Source organism: Dioscorea cayenensis, chromosome 19 (assembly GCF_009730915.1).
Source record: "Dioscorea cayenensis subsp. rotundata cultivar TDr96_F1 chromosome 19, TDr96_F1_v2_PseudoChromosome.rev07_lg8_w22 25.fasta, whole genome shotgun sequence".
Taxonomy (NCBI): domain Eukaryota; kingdom Viridiplantae; phylum Streptophyta; class Magnoliopsida; order Dioscoreales; family Dioscoreaceae; genus Dioscorea; species Dioscorea cayenensis.
In genome coordinates, this window is record NC_052489.1 from 1166512 (window position 1) to 1183487 (window position 16976).

General features: G+C 38.0%; 1 protein-coding gene across 1 annotated transcript; it reads left to right on the plus strand.

Annotated features, from left to right (window-relative positions):
• Nucleotides 1–1514: 1514 nt before the first annotated feature.
• LOC120250450 (formin-like protein 20) lies at nucleotides 1515–16485 on the plus strand. Its single transcript, XM_039259270.1, is given in 23 exon segments — nucleotides 1515–1783; nucleotides 2101–2321; nucleotides 2323–2799; nucleotides 2875–3096; nucleotides 3176–5123; nucleotides 5187–5936; nucleotides 5939–6236; nucleotides 6238–6501; nucleotides 6742–6865; nucleotides 7627–7698; nucleotides 8624–8722; nucleotides 8820–8861; nucleotides 10127–10207; nucleotides 10295–10345; nucleotides 10413–10494; nucleotides 11660–11754; nucleotides 12263–12334; nucleotides 12411–12527; nucleotides 13433–13501; nucleotides 13603–13669; nucleotides 15721–15863; nucleotides 15944–16163; nucleotides 16246–16485. Coding segments are annotated over 22 exon segments (5457 nt in total). The 5' UTR covers nucleotides 1515–1710; the 3' UTR covers nucleotides 16034–16163; nucleotides 16246–16485.
• Nucleotides 16486–16976: the final 491 nt, after the last annotated feature.

The window sequence follows — 16976 nt, forward strand, 5'->3', positions numbered from 1 at the left end:
AAAAAATTTAAGTGTTCGTGTTTTACTGAGAAGGTGAGTTCAAACCTCAGTCTATGTAAATAAGGGTATAAGTGTTATTAAATTTGTAGTTGTACTTCAAACATGTCCGAAGCCGGTCCCTGAATCCGTAAAAAAATAAAATAAAATAAAATAAAAATAATAAAATAGATTTTCTCAAGGGTAAATATGTAATTTAACTTAAGCAGTTGTCGTCCTTACTGCTTTCAAATCCTTGCACAATAAAAGGTACCCAACACGATGACCCGCGAACCGGAACAACCACCGCTGCACGTGCTCCCACGTGCAAACACGATGTACTCACCGTTAGATTGCGTCGAGATTGATAAGTTTTCTTATCTCGGAGCAGTTTGGCGGCAGAGATCTAGCCGTGATTTTAGTCTCTCCAGGTTCCTCTTTGTCCGGCACCCGGTCCTTGTCTGTGTTCCACTTGCTTCCAACCGCCACGTGTCCTTTGCCGTTTACGGACTCCGTGCACTACTGTTACATTTGCATGAAAAACGTTTTCTGGGAAACGGTCATGGGAAACGGATTTAGTGTTTTTGGCCTGGTGGAAAATCCACTATTGGTCCCTTGAACTATTTGCACTGTTTATTTTAGTCCTTGGTGAATTTTAATAACTTATTACTTTTGATTTAAATATTATTTAAACTTATAATAATAATAATCAAGCATGGTTCAAATTTTATGATTTTTATCTATATCCATTCAAATTTGAAAGCTTGAATTTGGGAAAAAATATATTTTATATTCATATTTTTATTTTACTATTGTTAATTGTTTTTAAAAGCAACAAACACCAAATGACAGAAATGTACGATGGTGAATTAGTTATTATGACTTATCAATCATCTAGAATTAATTAATTTATAAAATACCATTGGGGCAATGAAAATTCTGCTATACACGCCTAAATTTTATTTTTGAATTAAATCAAGCTAATAAATTGCTTTACCATATAATTTTGAAGGAGATGGATACAATACCTCATATCTGGGTTAAAAAACAGTTATTAATGTAACAATAATATAGTAGTGATACTATAGTACTTTAGGGAGGATTTAATCTTGTGTTATGTCCATCACTATTTGTAACAAAATCCACTAGACTACTAGTGCTTGTTGCTAAAATATAACGCGATATAAAATAAAAAATAATAAAATAAAATTTAAAAAATGATGGATTTCACTGCATATACACATATTTATGACTTATGAGGTCTATCAAAAATTATTCCATCTGAAATACATGTGCAATTTTTTTTTTAAAAAAAAGGTAAAAAATTTGATGGTAAAAAAATGCATCATAATGCTAAAAAAAAAATAAAATTGATTCACAATCCCAACATTACTAGGGGGCAAAATGCAAAAAACGCAACGAGAAACGAGATAAATCCCTGGAAAAACGCGTTTCCCAGTCACCATAGTTCTCTTCCAGTTCAACGCCTCTCTTCCGACATCGCAAGCAAAGCAAAGCCATAAAACTCCTCCAAAAACTAAGGGAGAAAAATAAGGAGTAAAATTTCTCCGTCTTCGCCGACTCCAAACCCTAGATCTCCCATCGCTGTCGAGCTCTCGTTCTGTGGATCCCGATCGATTCATCTGTAGCTTGATCGGGATCTTGATTGAGAGGGTAAAGTTTTGTTCTTGATCGGATCGAGGCCGCCACGGCGCAAGCTGGCACCGCCGCCGGATGGCGCTCTTTAGGAGGCTGTTCTATCGCAAGCCTCCGGATCGCCTTCTTGAGATCTCCGAGAGGGTTTATGGTACTAATGCTTGCTTTTTTGACTATGTTTTTTTTGTAGCTAAGATCTTTGGTACCTTTGTAATTGATGGTGATTCTTTGTTGATGTTGCTTGATTGTTTTGTTTTTACTTGTAGTTGCTGAATTTGAGTTTATTTTGCTGGTTTCTTGATGGTATTGAGGCGAAATTTGAGGGGTTTTTTTTTGGGTTCTTGATTATTTTTTAAAGCGTTTCAGTGATGAAGAAGGAAAAGACAAATCTTTTTGTTTGTTTGGTTGTTTTTTTGTTTTACTGGTAATTGCCCTAATGCTGGGAGAAACGTGAATTTGTGGTTGTAGTGTTTGATTGTTGCTTCTCCACTGAGACATTGGAAGAAGATGAGTACAAGGATTATATGGGCGGCATTGTCACGCAGCTCAATGACTATTTCCCTGATGCCTCATTCATGGTATTCAACTTCCGGGAGGGGGATCGGAGGAGCCAAGTCTTTGATATTTTATCGGGGTATGATATGACTGTCATGGACTATCCTCGACAATATGAAGGCTGTCCTTTGCTTCCCTTTTGAGATGATACATCACTTCTTGAGGTCAAGTGAGAGTTGGCTTTCATTGGAAGGGCAGAACAATGTGTTGTTAATGCACTGTGAGAGAGGTGGATGGCCTGTGCTTGCATTCATGCTTGCAGGGCTGCTGCTTTACAGGAAACAGTACACCGGGGAGCAGAAGACTTTGGAGATGGTTTATAAGCAGGCTCCAAAGGAGCTGCTCCATTTATTGTCTCCATTGAATCCGCAACCTTCTCATATGAGATATCTTCAGTATATTTCAAGACGAGGCTTGGAGTGGCCTCCTCATGACAAGCCCTTCTATTTGGAATGTGTCATTCTTACAATTGTTCCCAATTTTGATGGAAAAGGGGGTTGCAGGCCAATTGTTCGTGTCTACGGTCAGGACCCATTGACCCCAGCAAATAGAAGCTCTAAGATTTTGTTCTCATCTTTAAAGACCAAGAGACGAATTTCCCACTACAGACAGGCAAGGCTTTATTGCAAGGAATGATCTTTGGTGTATTTTTTAACTAGAAAATTATTGATTTTGAAATGATTCCAGGAAGATAATTCGCCTATTAAAATAAATGTAAGATGCCGTGTTCAAGGGGATGTTGTAATTGAATGCATCCACATGGACGATGATTTGGAGCGAGAGGAAATGATGTTCAGGTTGATGTTCAACACTGCATTCATCCAATCAAATGTTTTGCTGCTGAACCGTGAGGAGATTGACACAGTGTGGAATGCCAAGGATCAGTTCCCAAAGGACTTCAAAGCAGAGGTAGGTGTTTGTTTCTCTTACATATTAGTGTCTGTTCATAATATGATTGGAGTTGAAAGCACATTCATCCCTGAATCAGGTACTCTTTTCAGACTTGGATGCTGTTGAATCTGATGCCACCACAGACATAGCTGGAGATGAGGATGAGACGGATGTTGCCTCAATAGAAGAGTTTTTTGAGGCAGAAGAGATTTTTAGCAATGCAGATTGGCAGGATAGCAAGAGGGACGCTGAGGTTAACATGGTTCAAATCAAAACCATGGTGGAAGATGGGTTTTGCAAGCTAGAAACCTCAAATTCAGTTGACGAAGTGACTAGCCAATCAGATTTCAGCAAAGTTGGCAAAGAGTCAGAGATTATCGTCAATTTTGACAATGGTAACATTGAAACTATGGCTATTACAGAACGGGCAGAAATTATAATTGATAATGGGGAGTCAATTCAAAAGGATATTGTTGCGGAGAAGTTATTCACATTAGATGACATGGCCACTCTTGAAGAGAAGGGAACGATGGGTGGTAGCAACTCTAAACAGGCTGCTGAATGTTCTCTTACACAGCCCATGGAAGAGAAGAGTACCCTTCTAGTTGAAGGTAAGAACTTTATTGAAGAAAACAAATCCTCTGCAAAAGACATGATTGCAGTAAAAGAGAAGAGCACAATGAATAATGGGAATTTTAAGCAGGACTTTGAAGATTCTATTACCATTGCTATTGATGAGAAGAGTGTGTTAGAGACCAATAAGTCTGAGGTTGATACAAAAATTGTTATTCATCAAGAGCCAAATCATCATGCACACCACCCAACATCAGTTGGTGAGGCTGATAACAGATGTGGGAATGGGAACTCCGTTGCTAGAAAGAAACCTCTCCCACATGACAAGAGTCACGGGGTAGAGACACCGGATATGGCAATTGGGATTAGGTCTACATTAAGAACTAGTGATCACAGAAGGGATGGAGATAATGTTGCAAACAACAGTGATTTTGATGCTCTTTCTGAGAGTAAGTCAGGAAACTTTGATGTTGCAGATTTAGCCCAGAGTCATCTTCATGATAGAAATATAAAACATGACATAAAAATTGTTACTGAGAAGGCAATAAGTCTGGACGACAAGGTCATAATTGAAGAGAAAAGTATGGTAGAAATCAGCAATTACAGAGAAGTGACTGACTGTTTTATCACTCAGGTATATGATAGTACAGGTGAATTAGAAAGGAGCAACTTTAAACATGATGCAAGGAACATGGACGATCAAAGAACATTTACTTCAGGCCATATGAAAAGTAAGGCTGAAACTCCGGCACCAGTTGGTGAATTCACGAGACAAGGAAACAGCAGTTCCAAGCACGATACAACCAACATTGTTACAAGTAAGAAATCTAATTTTGATGACAAGATTCACAAGTCTGTGATAGCAAATGAAGTGAGATCTCATTCGGAAATTCAATCTAATTTTGATGACAAGATTCACAAGTCTGTGATAGCCAATGAAGTGAGATCTTACTCAGAAATTCCTGAATATAATGAGACAGATAGTGGTAGTGTTGCTCAGCATAAGGGAGAGCCTAAGGTTCTTAGTCAGAAGACGGTAACTGAGATTGAACAACAAAGTAAGGATACTTTGTTGCCAACCATGTTGAAGAAACCACCATCTGATCCTATCTTATCCAAACAAAGGAACAATCAAGATTCGCTTAGCACCGACAAGAAACCAACAAAACCGAAGACCATTTCCAGGTGGATAACTCCAAAGAAAGGTTCCAACGCTACAAGTGTTTATGTTCCTGCTCACCCTCCTTCGAGATATAACAGTGCGCCACCCGCCCTTGCGATTTCTGCAAATTCACTTGATAATGAGGCAGGTGAAACTGCTGAGGTTTCGCCAACTCTGACTTCCCACCAGAAACTGACGCTGCCCTCAGTTGAAGAGGTTGCTTCTCATACACCTGCTCCAGTCCCACCTGCATTGCAAGCTCATACTTCACCACCACCATCACCTCCACTGCCGCCTCCTCCACTGCCTGGTACTACACCTAACATTTATCTTAAAGAGCTCTCTTCATCTTCCTCACCTAGTCAAATTTCAGGTTTGGGCAGAGAAATGCTAAATCAGATTCCACCTCCGCCTTCACTTAGACCACAACCTTCTCTGCCACCTCCTCCACCACCGCCACCGCCTCCACCTCCACCATCTCGTCCTTTGGGGGTTTCAATGCCTTCTACTTCACAGTCTTCTCAGACAACTTCCTCTTCTACACAAAGCAGAATTGGGCTCCAATCTCCTAATCAAATTCCCACACCTCCCCCTCCTCCACCACCACCTACAAGATCACATCCAGGTTCATTTCAAGTTCCTCCACCCCCACCTCCCCCACCTCCTCCTCGAGGTCCACCCCCTCCAACATTTGCCCCTCCACCACCACCACCTCCTCCTCCTCCCCCAAGTCTCATGGAGCATCATCAGCCCCTCCCCCTCCCCCTCCACCTCCACCTCCACCGCCCTATGCTTTCAAGGACATCTATAGTTTCTCCACCTCCACCACCACCACCACCACCTCCGCCACCACCTTCAATGCGTAGCTCATCAAGTGCTCCACTTCCACCCCCTTCCCCACCTCCTGTAATGGCTGCATTGACTGGGCCCAATAGATGTCCTTCTTTGACACCTCCACCACCACCACCACCACCACCACCTCCTCCAATGGCTTTTGGAAGAGTACCTCCTGCCCCTCCTCCTCCTCCTCCTCCTCCTCCCCCACCTCCGCCTCCTCCTCCCCTAGAGCACTTGCAGGAGCTCCACCTCCACCTCCACCCCCCACCCCCACCTCCCCCACCTCCTGAGCACGTGCAGGTGGGCCACCTCCGCCACCTCCACCACCTCCCCCTCCTGCTCCTCCTGGAGCACGTGTAGGAGGGCCACCTCCACCACCCCCGCCTCCCCCTGGAGCACGTGCAGGAGGGCCACCTCCACCGCCTCCCCCTCCACTTGGAGCACGTGCAGGAGGGCCACCTCCACCTCCCCCTCCCCCAGGAGCACGTGCAGGAGCACCACCTCCGCCACCTCCCCCTGGAGGGCGTGCAGGAGCTCCACCACCACCGCCTCCTCCTGGTCGTGGAGGTCCACCTCCACCTCCACCTCCCTGGGGGACGCACTTCTGGTCCTCCACCTCCACCCAGGGCCCCAGGAGCTCCTCCGCCACCTCCTGGTTCCCTCCCCTCTCAAACTGGTGCAAAAGGGGCAGTTGGAGGGAGAGGAAGGGGCAGCATACGTCCTGCAAGCCCAGGCTTGTCTGCCTCAGCACCACGAAAGTCTACATTGAAGCCACTGCATTGGGTAAAAGTTACAAGAGCTGTGCAAGGAAGCTTATGGGCAGAATTACAAAAGTCTGATGATTCTCCAGGGTATGATAAATTATTTTTATTGTGCTAGTTCCCTACATCAAATTTTATTCAATTTTCTCCAATGATTTACTTGTTTTTATGATTTTCGTATAATCTACTAGGTCATTCTCAATTTATTTTAGAGCTTTCTGTGTCTTGTTTCCCCACTACATCTTTGATGGTGCTAGATACAGAACTTAATTTTCAGTTTTGATTTATAATCAGCCTTGCCTGCACTTATTCTTCACCACTTTCATGTAGGGCTTCAGATTTTGATGTGTCAGAGCTTGAGAGTCTCTTCCCTGCAGTTGTCCCAAAATCTAATGATAGCAAGTCAGATGGGCGTCGCAAATCTCTTGGATCAAAAACTGATAAAGTTCACCTGGTAACATATTAATTCTGTGGATGCTGGAATTTTTATCTCCATTGTTTTTTAAACTTCGTTTCTGATTTTTTTTTTGCTAGATGCACATCTTGCGCCTCTTGCAATCCATATTAGCTGTTTGTGCCTGCATGCCCGTAGATTATTTGAATATCTTGTCTGCTGATAGCAATGTTTTACTCTGTTTTAGTAGAATCCCGATACAATATTCAAACTGTGTTGGGAAATTGGAGGTTGACAGCGGGGTGACAAAATTTGCAAGAATGATGATGGATTATTTCATTGCTGAAATTCTGGAAAATGTAGTCCTTTTAACTGAGATCTTGATTATGGCTACCGTACTATCATATATTATGAGCTAATTCTGATTCAACATTGTGATTAAAGCATATGGTAATTTAGGAGATGCATCTCCAAGAAGAGCAAATGGAGGATGATTTAGGTGATGTTGCTCAAAGAGACATGTTTGTTAAATCAAGTGCTCAATAACAATTACTGTTCACAGATATATAAACTTAAAATTTATTAAAAATGAAGAGTTATGGATTTGCTGGTGCAAAAAGTTGACAGGATTGATGAAGCATGGCCTTGAACATCATGACATAATTGTATATATAGTTTAGGAACCAAAGAGTCACGTGTTTGATCCCCTCTTAATTAGCATTATGGCATTTGCTACAGTTTTAAATGTTAATGTTCTTGTTCATTGCATTACACTTTCATACTGATGGTATTATTTTATTTATATAATATTTGTTTTGTAGATTGAGTTAAGACGAGCGAATAATACTGAAATCATGCTCACAAAAGTCAAGATGCCACTTTCGGATATGATGGTAAGCCATTTATAGTTCTTTCAGTCATTTTGTCGAACTTGCATGTTTAGAAAAGAAAAATAGATTCATCTAAGTTATAAACTTGTAAAATCTCTGCTTTCTACCAATATTTAATTAGCTTAATGCATGGTAATTTTCACAGCGGATGATACTTAAAAAGAATGTTACACCATTTTGTATCATGAAATTGTCGGACATTTACATTTTCTTGTACATACATACTAGAGGATAACCTCCATTCTTTCCTCATATAGAAAGATCTCACTTTATAATTGAAATGAGGAGCTATGTGCAGAGTTATCAATAATCTTCCACTTGTACGTAAGTATTACCACTTAAATTTTCCTTTTCCCAATTTTGGGGAAAAGTAGGGTTTCACCTATGAAAGAAGCAGCGATAATACTCTTTTCAGAGTTACGAAAGATCTTTTATATATATTTCGCAGTAATTATTGATGCTTAAAATTTCTTTGTTTGCCCTCAATTTAGAGTAAAAGTAATATTTGACCTATGAAAGAAGCAATGATAATTTATTGACGGTTTGATATATCATTTAGAATTATACTAGTAATGAAGGTGAAATATTGACAATCTGATATCTCTCTTTTCATTTTTTTTTCCTTTTGCGTGAAGCAGTATTGTGTGGTGGGGTAATTGTCTTTTTCCATGTCATAATGCAAATTCATCCTCTGCCTCTGCAGAGTTTACTTTATAGTCATTGTTTGCAAGTTATGTCAGCTCCCAAGAACTATTGTCTTCATTGTTACTTTTATAATGTGTAAATTGTACTTGTTTGTTCGAGTCAAGGACTCAAGGATGCATAATTAGATATGAATGCTTGACTTGGCACTTGCTTGTGCGGGTTCATTTTCAGTTTTGCTTCTGAGGTTAGAAGTAGCTATTGACTCATCATATACTACTTGCAGAGTGCTGCTCTAGCTTTAGATGATTCCATTTTGGATGTTGATCAAGTGGAGAACCTCATCAAATTTTGCCCAACCAAAGAGGAGATGGAGCTTCTCAAGGTTCTTAGTGCATAAGTTTTATCCAACCTTTCATTCTTGTTTTTCCACTCATTTTTTTCATTTTTTATATAGATGTGCTTCTTTCTTTTGGTTGTAGAACTACAATGGTGACAAGGATAATCTTGGAAAGTGTGAGCAGGTAAACTTGTCACTTCATGTTTATTTTGGTTTATATATCATTATATTGTGTGACAAAATCAAATCTCTCATTGATGAGTAGATACAGTTATTAAAAATAGTTGCACATATATTTACAGTCATTATCATGCGCTACATTTTTGTTTCCATGTATTTGATTTTGCTTCTCGTTTGGTGTGATAATATTGTGTTTCAAACATGATTGAAAAATATATCCTTTAATTAAAGATTTCTTATTAAGTTACTACAACTGATCTTAAGACTTAAAATTTACTTGGCTGACATTGCATTCCATATCTTTGTGCTGGTATCAATGCCTTGTATAAATCTTTGTGCCAAACTTGGTCTGCAATTTGTATTTATTCCATTTGTGATGTCTCAACCTTGCTTTTCCCTTGTTATTTGTCTAGTTTCTCATGTTCATTATGAGCAAGAGGGTGAATCTTGAGATGTTGGTAAAGTTGATTTTGGGCCTTTTACATATATACTCTTGTAAAAATGCGAAAATCACACATATACCCTCATAAAGTTTATTTTCCATGTAAACCCCTGAAAATTTGGAATTTTTACATACATACCCATCACCAAATTGACCATGAGTTATTGTATTAAACCATTTGATCGGGTTATGAAAAAGAGCTTTTTATACCTTACTTGAATACTGTAAAATTTTTATTCTCTCAAATATCTTTAGGAGGGGTGTAGAGATTATTTTCATGAGTATATGTTCAAAATATAAATTCAAAATATATTTATTTTATAAATGGTTATAGCTTAAAATACTGAAAGAAAAATCTAAAAGGCTAAATAAATTAGCTTACAGTATTTACAAGTTTATATATATATATATATATATATAAAGGATATTAGAGACATTTTACGTATTTCTCATATATTTTTGATTATAAGCAGTTAGCTTGGCTCAAGAATCCCAATTCTTCACGGTAATGTATGAAAAGAGAAACTTTGTGAGGATATGTGTAATGTAAATATTTATGTATGAAGTCCTTGTTTATTAGTATTATCATTAATTATGATGATGATGATGATGATAATGATGATTATGATGATTTTGTGTTTGTTCAAGGCCAAGAAACTACCCTTCTATGTTCAAAAAACCAGTCTAAGGGGAGGTCCTGGTTGCTTTGCTTGCATTTTTATTTTATGTGCATCATGGTTGCATCATATTGTTTTCTTGAAAGCTTTAATATGACGTTGGGCTATCCAAGTCTCACTGCTGTAACTGGTTGTGCCTTTATTGTGCAGTTTTTCTTAGAGTTGATGAAAGTTCCCAGAGTGGAATCCAAGTTGAGAGTGTTTTCTTTCAAAATCCAATTCAATGCACAGGTCATTTGTACTTTCAACTTTAATTGTTATGCATGATTACTTGAGTGGATGATTTGACACTGATTAGCTTCTGCCACCTGTCTTCAGATTTCAGATCTTAGAAATAGTTTGAACACTGTGGACAATGCATGTGTGCAGGTAAATGGTCATCTGTACATACAAGTGTGTGCTCATGATATTTATCTATCTTGTGAAAACTTGTCAGATTCGGAACTCAGTGAAACTGAAGGAAATTATGAAGAAAATTCTTCTTCTTGGGAATACATTAAACCAGGGAACTGCTAGAGGTAACATGAATTTTTTATCTGATCTCTATGCCACTCATTGTGAACTTTTAAGTATTACTTCTGCAATTTAATTTACTCAACTGATGATGTATGGCATATTATATTTTACACTGAAAGAGAATACATGATTGATTAGATAAATGTTAAACATGGCAGACAACAGCCAAAACTGCATATGTTATCCCTGCGCTGATGAAGATCTAAGCCTGCTATTATTTAGAATTATCAAGTATTTGGTGATATTATTATATTTTAGTCAGGTCCCACTTGCTTCTATGGAAATGTGGTGAAAATCAAGTGCTTATATGTTTAAACCAGTAAAGAGATTCCTCTTAGGACTCGTTTGCTATGGTTGTTTGGTTGAAGAGTGTCTGCATGTGAGGAATTTTTTTGAAAACATTTGTGGAGGGAAATTTTATATGAGCGGATCACACTTTGTCTTAATTAATACTAATTGAAATTAAATAATTTAAGACTAAAATCGATTTTTTAAACTAATATATATATATTAATATTAATATTTTAAAAAATAATTGGTGAATATATATATATATTTTTAAATAAATGAATTTTATAGATAAGAATAGGTGAGATAACTCTAGGTGTTCGGTTTGAGAATGTTAGTAGTTCATGAGCCAAACATCATCTATGTGGATTTGGGGCCTTAGATGTACATTTTTCTTCTGCTCTTTATCTCGAGGATTGATAAGGGCATAGTTGATGCAAATATTTGTGTATTCGAATGTCAAAATATCAATTTGAAGGAGATGCTTCTATAAGTACCTTTCCTATGTTATTTCTTTTGCCCATTGTTGAAATCATTTTTCCTCGGGTATTATTTTAGGCTATCCTGTTTTCTTTTGCCCATTGTTGGAATCATCTTTCCTCAGGTATTATTTCTTTAACAGAGGATGTATGCTACTCTTTGTTGCATTTGAGTATTCAATCATGTTTCCTATAACTTTTTTTGTCATTTCACTTTCTCTTTTAGCTTCAGCTGTGATTTTTATAGGTTTAAGAATTCCCCACATTCTCCTTAAAACCCTTGTTCTCCTTGAGTGATCTTGGATGATTAAAATTGCATATTACTTGTCTCCTGTGCTTCCTTTCATTTCTTACACTTTTATCCCTTTTGGAAGTAATGTCTGTGGTTCAATCTGTGCAGGTTCAGCTATTGGTTTTCGTCTCGACAGTCTTCTGAAACTTACTGATACCCGTGCCACTAATAATAAAATGACACTCATGCATTACTTGTGTAAGGTACAATAGTTGTCTCTGCTTTTCATAGTTGATACTTGTCTTAATATAATGTCACCAGCTTGTTACTTTCACAAGGTTAAAGAAAGCTGCTTGCCTTCTGTATCTAAATTCTTCTTTATATGTATCCCTAATCAAAAGTACTTGTGTTGCTGTATTATTTAAAAGAAAAAATCACTAGAGATTGAGAGAGGATAGAACTGACAGAATCTTCATATATATTTTTTAAATCCAAAATTGTAAAAAATAGGAAAATAAATATTCCCATTGCAGATCGGCTTCCATTTTTTTAATTCCTGAATTTAATGATTTCATAATTATATTACCTCATATTTCTCTGTCATGCTAACTCATGTCTGTAGACTTTGTGGTTTGGACCTACTTGAGGTTTTATCTTTCTATAATTAATAAGCATAACAGGAACTAATCTGATTTAGATGTATTTTCAGCATTTTTTGTTTCTTCATTTTATGCCAACATCAGTGTTTTAATACACTGTCTTGAAAACCAGGTTCTTGCCTCAAGATCCTCACATCTCCTGGACTTTCATGAAGATCTTCCTAGCCTGGAAATTGCATCGAAGGTTATATCGTATAACATATATTGCTATCGCTCTTGCAAGATTCATTATTTTTTTACCTGAAGGCTGTGTGACGCAGATTCAATTGAAGTCCTTGGCTGAAGAAATGCAAGCTATTGTCAAAGGTCTAGAAAAGGTTGAACTAGAACTGACGGCATCAGAAAGTGATGGCCCAGTATCAGAAGTATTTCGCAAGGTATGGCCAAGTATTGCAGTTCAGCATCCCTCTTATCTGTAATTTTACCACTTTATATGAATTTAATCTTGTTTAGTTGTCTATATTGCACAATAATTGCATCTGTATTGATTATAGGATGAATTTCATGTTGTTCCTCTTCTTTGATGCTTGCTGTGTCTTCCATTACTAATTGTGCAGTGGTTGCACATCTTACTAGATTTGTGATTATACAATGCGACTCTTAGTGACTAATATATAAAGAAAATAATAAATGTGTTGCCCATGGCAACAGCGCATAAAATAAACCCTTATAACTTAACGACTGTCTTGGATTCCACTTGTCCAAGCAACTGGTTAATATTGTTCAAATTGCCCAGTAAGGAGCCGTCCATCACTAGAATTTGAAGACATTATTCAAACTTTTGCTGAAAGAACAAATTGGCACAAACTAGAACTACTACAGTGAAAGAACCCATAAAAGACTACACTAGTAGCAAGTTAACAATAGCTTATGTGATATATATATATATATATCTCAAAATTCCCATCCATATTAAGGTGAGGCTACAATATGCATATGCAAGTTACTGGAGACATGTTAGGACATGAAATAACAGAATTGCAGGCCAACACCCCATATTGAAGTAGGTATGATCTAAATCAAGGTATTAGTTAAGGTCAAGGAGCTATTGCTCTCAAGCTTGTTTGCTGTGGGGGCATCTCAGGTCTTCATTCCACATTTGCCCGCTTTACCTGTGGACTGCAGTATTGAAATGGTTTATTATCTTTTTTAATCGCGGTGATCAGTTTCGCCATTTGTGGAATGATTTGCTTGTTGCTAATTGTTGCCTTCTTCGTATTGTTTCCCTTTTGTTGTTTTACATTTGTTATTTGACCATCAAACTCTTTTGTGTCTCTTCTAGACCTTGAAGGAGTTCATTGCAGTAGCTACCGCTGATGTTCGGACTTTATCATCCCTGTATGCATCAGTGGTATGGTGCCTCACTTTCTGTTGACGTGTAAAAATAATTTAACTTACCAACTAAATCTGAATATGATAATCTGTTCTAATTTATTTGATGGATGTTAACAGGGCAGGAATGCAGATGCACTAGCCCAGTATTTTGGCGAAGATCCAGCTCGATGTCCATTTGAACAAGGTAAGCTTTTTGCTATGTTCTTGCTAATATTGATATATGATCATTCACTTCATAGAGTTAAATAATTATCAAGATCTTCTACAACAACACTTCTTGTTGTTGAACTGTAGCCTTTTGTTTGATATTCCAAATTGATAAAAATTAGGGTAGAGGATTTAAAGGTCTCTGCCAAGTTTCGGACACCCCTTTCAGGTCCCTACAAAGTTTCCCATAATAAATTCCTAATTCTAAAACAAAATATGATATTCTTCCCTGGCTTCCTGAATTTATTCTCCCTACCCGGCTTTGGCAAGCTCACCTAGGCAGCAGACTCGCTTCAATTCCGGGAGCCCACTTGGCCCCAAGCTCGCTTCTCCGGTGAGCTCACTGTGGCTGGGCAGGCTTACCTTGACCTTGGGAGCCTTCTTCGCCCTGAGCTTACTCCTTTGGATAGCTTGCATGGATCGGGCAGGCTTGCCTTGACCCCATTAACCCCCTCATTCGGGCTAGGTGACCTTGCATGAGCCAAGGAGGCTCACCCTGATCTTAAGAGCCTGCTCAACCCTAAGCCCAAGTTGGGCAAACTCACCGGGGCTAAGCGGGCTCGGCCCAACCTTGGGAACTTGTTTTGTCCCAAGCTTGGGTTGGGCTATCTCGTTGGGGCCGGGGTGAGCCCGCATGTCCCTGCTGAGCTCTCCCGACCTCTTTGCGTGCTTGCACATAGCTCCTGATGATGGGGGTGAGTTCACTAGGTCTTGCCAGGAGGTAGGCTGGGGCATGGGCGAGCGCTAGTGAAGGAATGGAGAAGAGGGGTAGGGGAAGAAGTGTAATTTTTTCAAAAAAATAATTCATTTTTAAAAGATTAAATTATCAGGGCCTTAAAATTTAGTTTACTTTTCAAAGGGTTTGATTTTCATGTAATTTTGAGAGAGCCTTAGAGGTCCTTTTTTTTAATAAAAATTTCCATCTTTCTGGCCATGTAACTAATCTTTTTTTCTCTTATCACAGTGATAATATTTAATTTCAAAATCTAGAATTGCAATCTATACTGCCTGAGAATCACCATTGACAAAACATGTGCAGAAATGCTCTTGGAAGGCCAAAGATTATTTAATATGATATGGTGAATATAGATTGAGATGGTATGAGAATTGATTAAGATGCCCTCGGAAGTCCAAATAAGTTAAGAAAGAATCGATTAAAATGGTATGGATATGCCTTTAGACAACCTGTAAATGCCCCATAAGAAACTTGGAATGATTTAAGTCGAAAGTCATTGAAGAGGGGGAGGTTTACATAATGATATGCATGAGCTTGGTTTATCTAGTTTTTATCTCTTGAGCAACGTGTAAGGAAGGATTCATGTAGCTGGCCTCAAATAGTTGGGGAACTAATGGCTTGTTGTTGTTGTTGTTGTTGTGTTGTATGGTGAATGTGGATTTGTCAAAACACATTCAAGTTATAGGGCTTATCCAAGAAATTTCGAAATAGCACATCCCATATTTGGTTTTTTCATCAGAAAATTGGTTACTTAGTGTATAAAAGATGTTAATTGCCGTAAGATGACAATGCGGCTCTCTAAAGATAAAATACCATTTAGAAAGCACCCATCAATTTGTTCAGAGGAAAAAGCATGTTAGTCCTATACTCTGAGTTTCAATATGTACTAGAAAAACTCTTAAATTTTGCTTCTAATCTGACATTTTGTTTCCAATTAAAATCCCATGAAATCAAGCTCTCTCATTTAGCCATTTTCCGCGAAAATTCTGCCTGCCTGGTTATTTGAACTCATGTCATTTAGAATAACTGGGGTGCCCATCATAGGATTTATGATCTTGTTGCGGTGGGTTTTTGCCTCCATGCAAGGCAATTATGAAAAGAGGCAGTTTTCTTCTCTTAGGGATTGTATGATTTATCTGTCATGAAATATCACAGGTAAATAAGTTGTGTGCATTGATACAATTAAATGTGGCTCCTTTTACAGTAGAAAAGCATATTCAGTAATTTTTGTCAAATTATTATCATCATTGCTCGATGTAAAAATTGCTTTCCTACATAATTGAAAAATGCAGTTATCTCCACACTGCTGAACTTCGTGCGGATGTTCCGGCGGGCACACGACGAAAACTGCAAGCAGATTGAACTGGAGAGAAAGAAGGCCCAGAAAGAAGCTGAAATGGAGAAGTCAAAATCTGGAATCCATACTCATAGAAGAGTCAGTTTCTGAGTTAGTTTATTTTCATTCGTAGCCCAAAATTTTGTATATATTTTTACCTCAATTCATTCCCCCTTCAGGACTCTAGCTCAACTGATGCAGGCGAATCACTGAAAGGCCAATTGGAGAGGGCAAAATCTTCGAAGAGGCAAAAAACCGATATTAGATGATCATTAACTTGCACTAACCTCAGGAAATATATCTGAATTCCAGAGTCTGTCACCAGTTGATGACCGAATGCAAGTCGGAGATGACCACCGCTGCAAATCCGGCATCCTTGTACATAAGCTCGCCTCAATCGTAAGTTCACTTATGATATAAGTCGAAAGTGTTTACATTCTCTATGTGTTGTTAATCTAAGTTCTTAAATCAATCTTTGCAGGCATTTTTCAGTCTAACTAGTTGAAGTCACCTGGCAAACACAACGCAACGCCCAGATTTTTGTATACTTGTATAGAGTTAACCCCCTGCTGATCTATTCTTTCTGTAAAACTAATCCCTTTTTAATCAATTATTTTTTCCCATTTCTTTTTCACTACAGTGTTCAATCTGAGCAGTGGTCTAGAAAAATTGTATATTTTGTATTTATATTAAGTAATGAAATAATAACTCATAAGAATCATATTTCGCTGCTTTCCTTTGTATTTTGGCTTTCTATTTCTTATTATAAATAAAAAAAAGGAGCCAATTATTATGGTATTTCCCTTGATTTGATTTGTTGGTAAAATTTAAAATTTTGAGATGATACTAGTACCTTTAAATTTGGGAGACTCATCAGTAGAACAAGATTGATTGGAAATCATTGACCTTTTTGTGACAATGTATGTACTTCTGCTAGAGCTGAAAGAACCACACCGAACAATATGATTCTTTAATATAAATAAGAAAACAACTACCAACCAAAACATCTTTTCTCCGGATTTTTAACTACTGTAGTAATAAAAGAATACACTTGCGTTTGATATGACAATTCCTGCCAATCTGTGAGATGAAGTGAAATACAAAGAAAGGCATTTGTGATGGATTCCATCCTGTCAAAGTACTTTGAATAAAGACACCCAACAATAAAAGTTGTACAATTTTAGCATAGACATTAGACAATCATGCACCTAT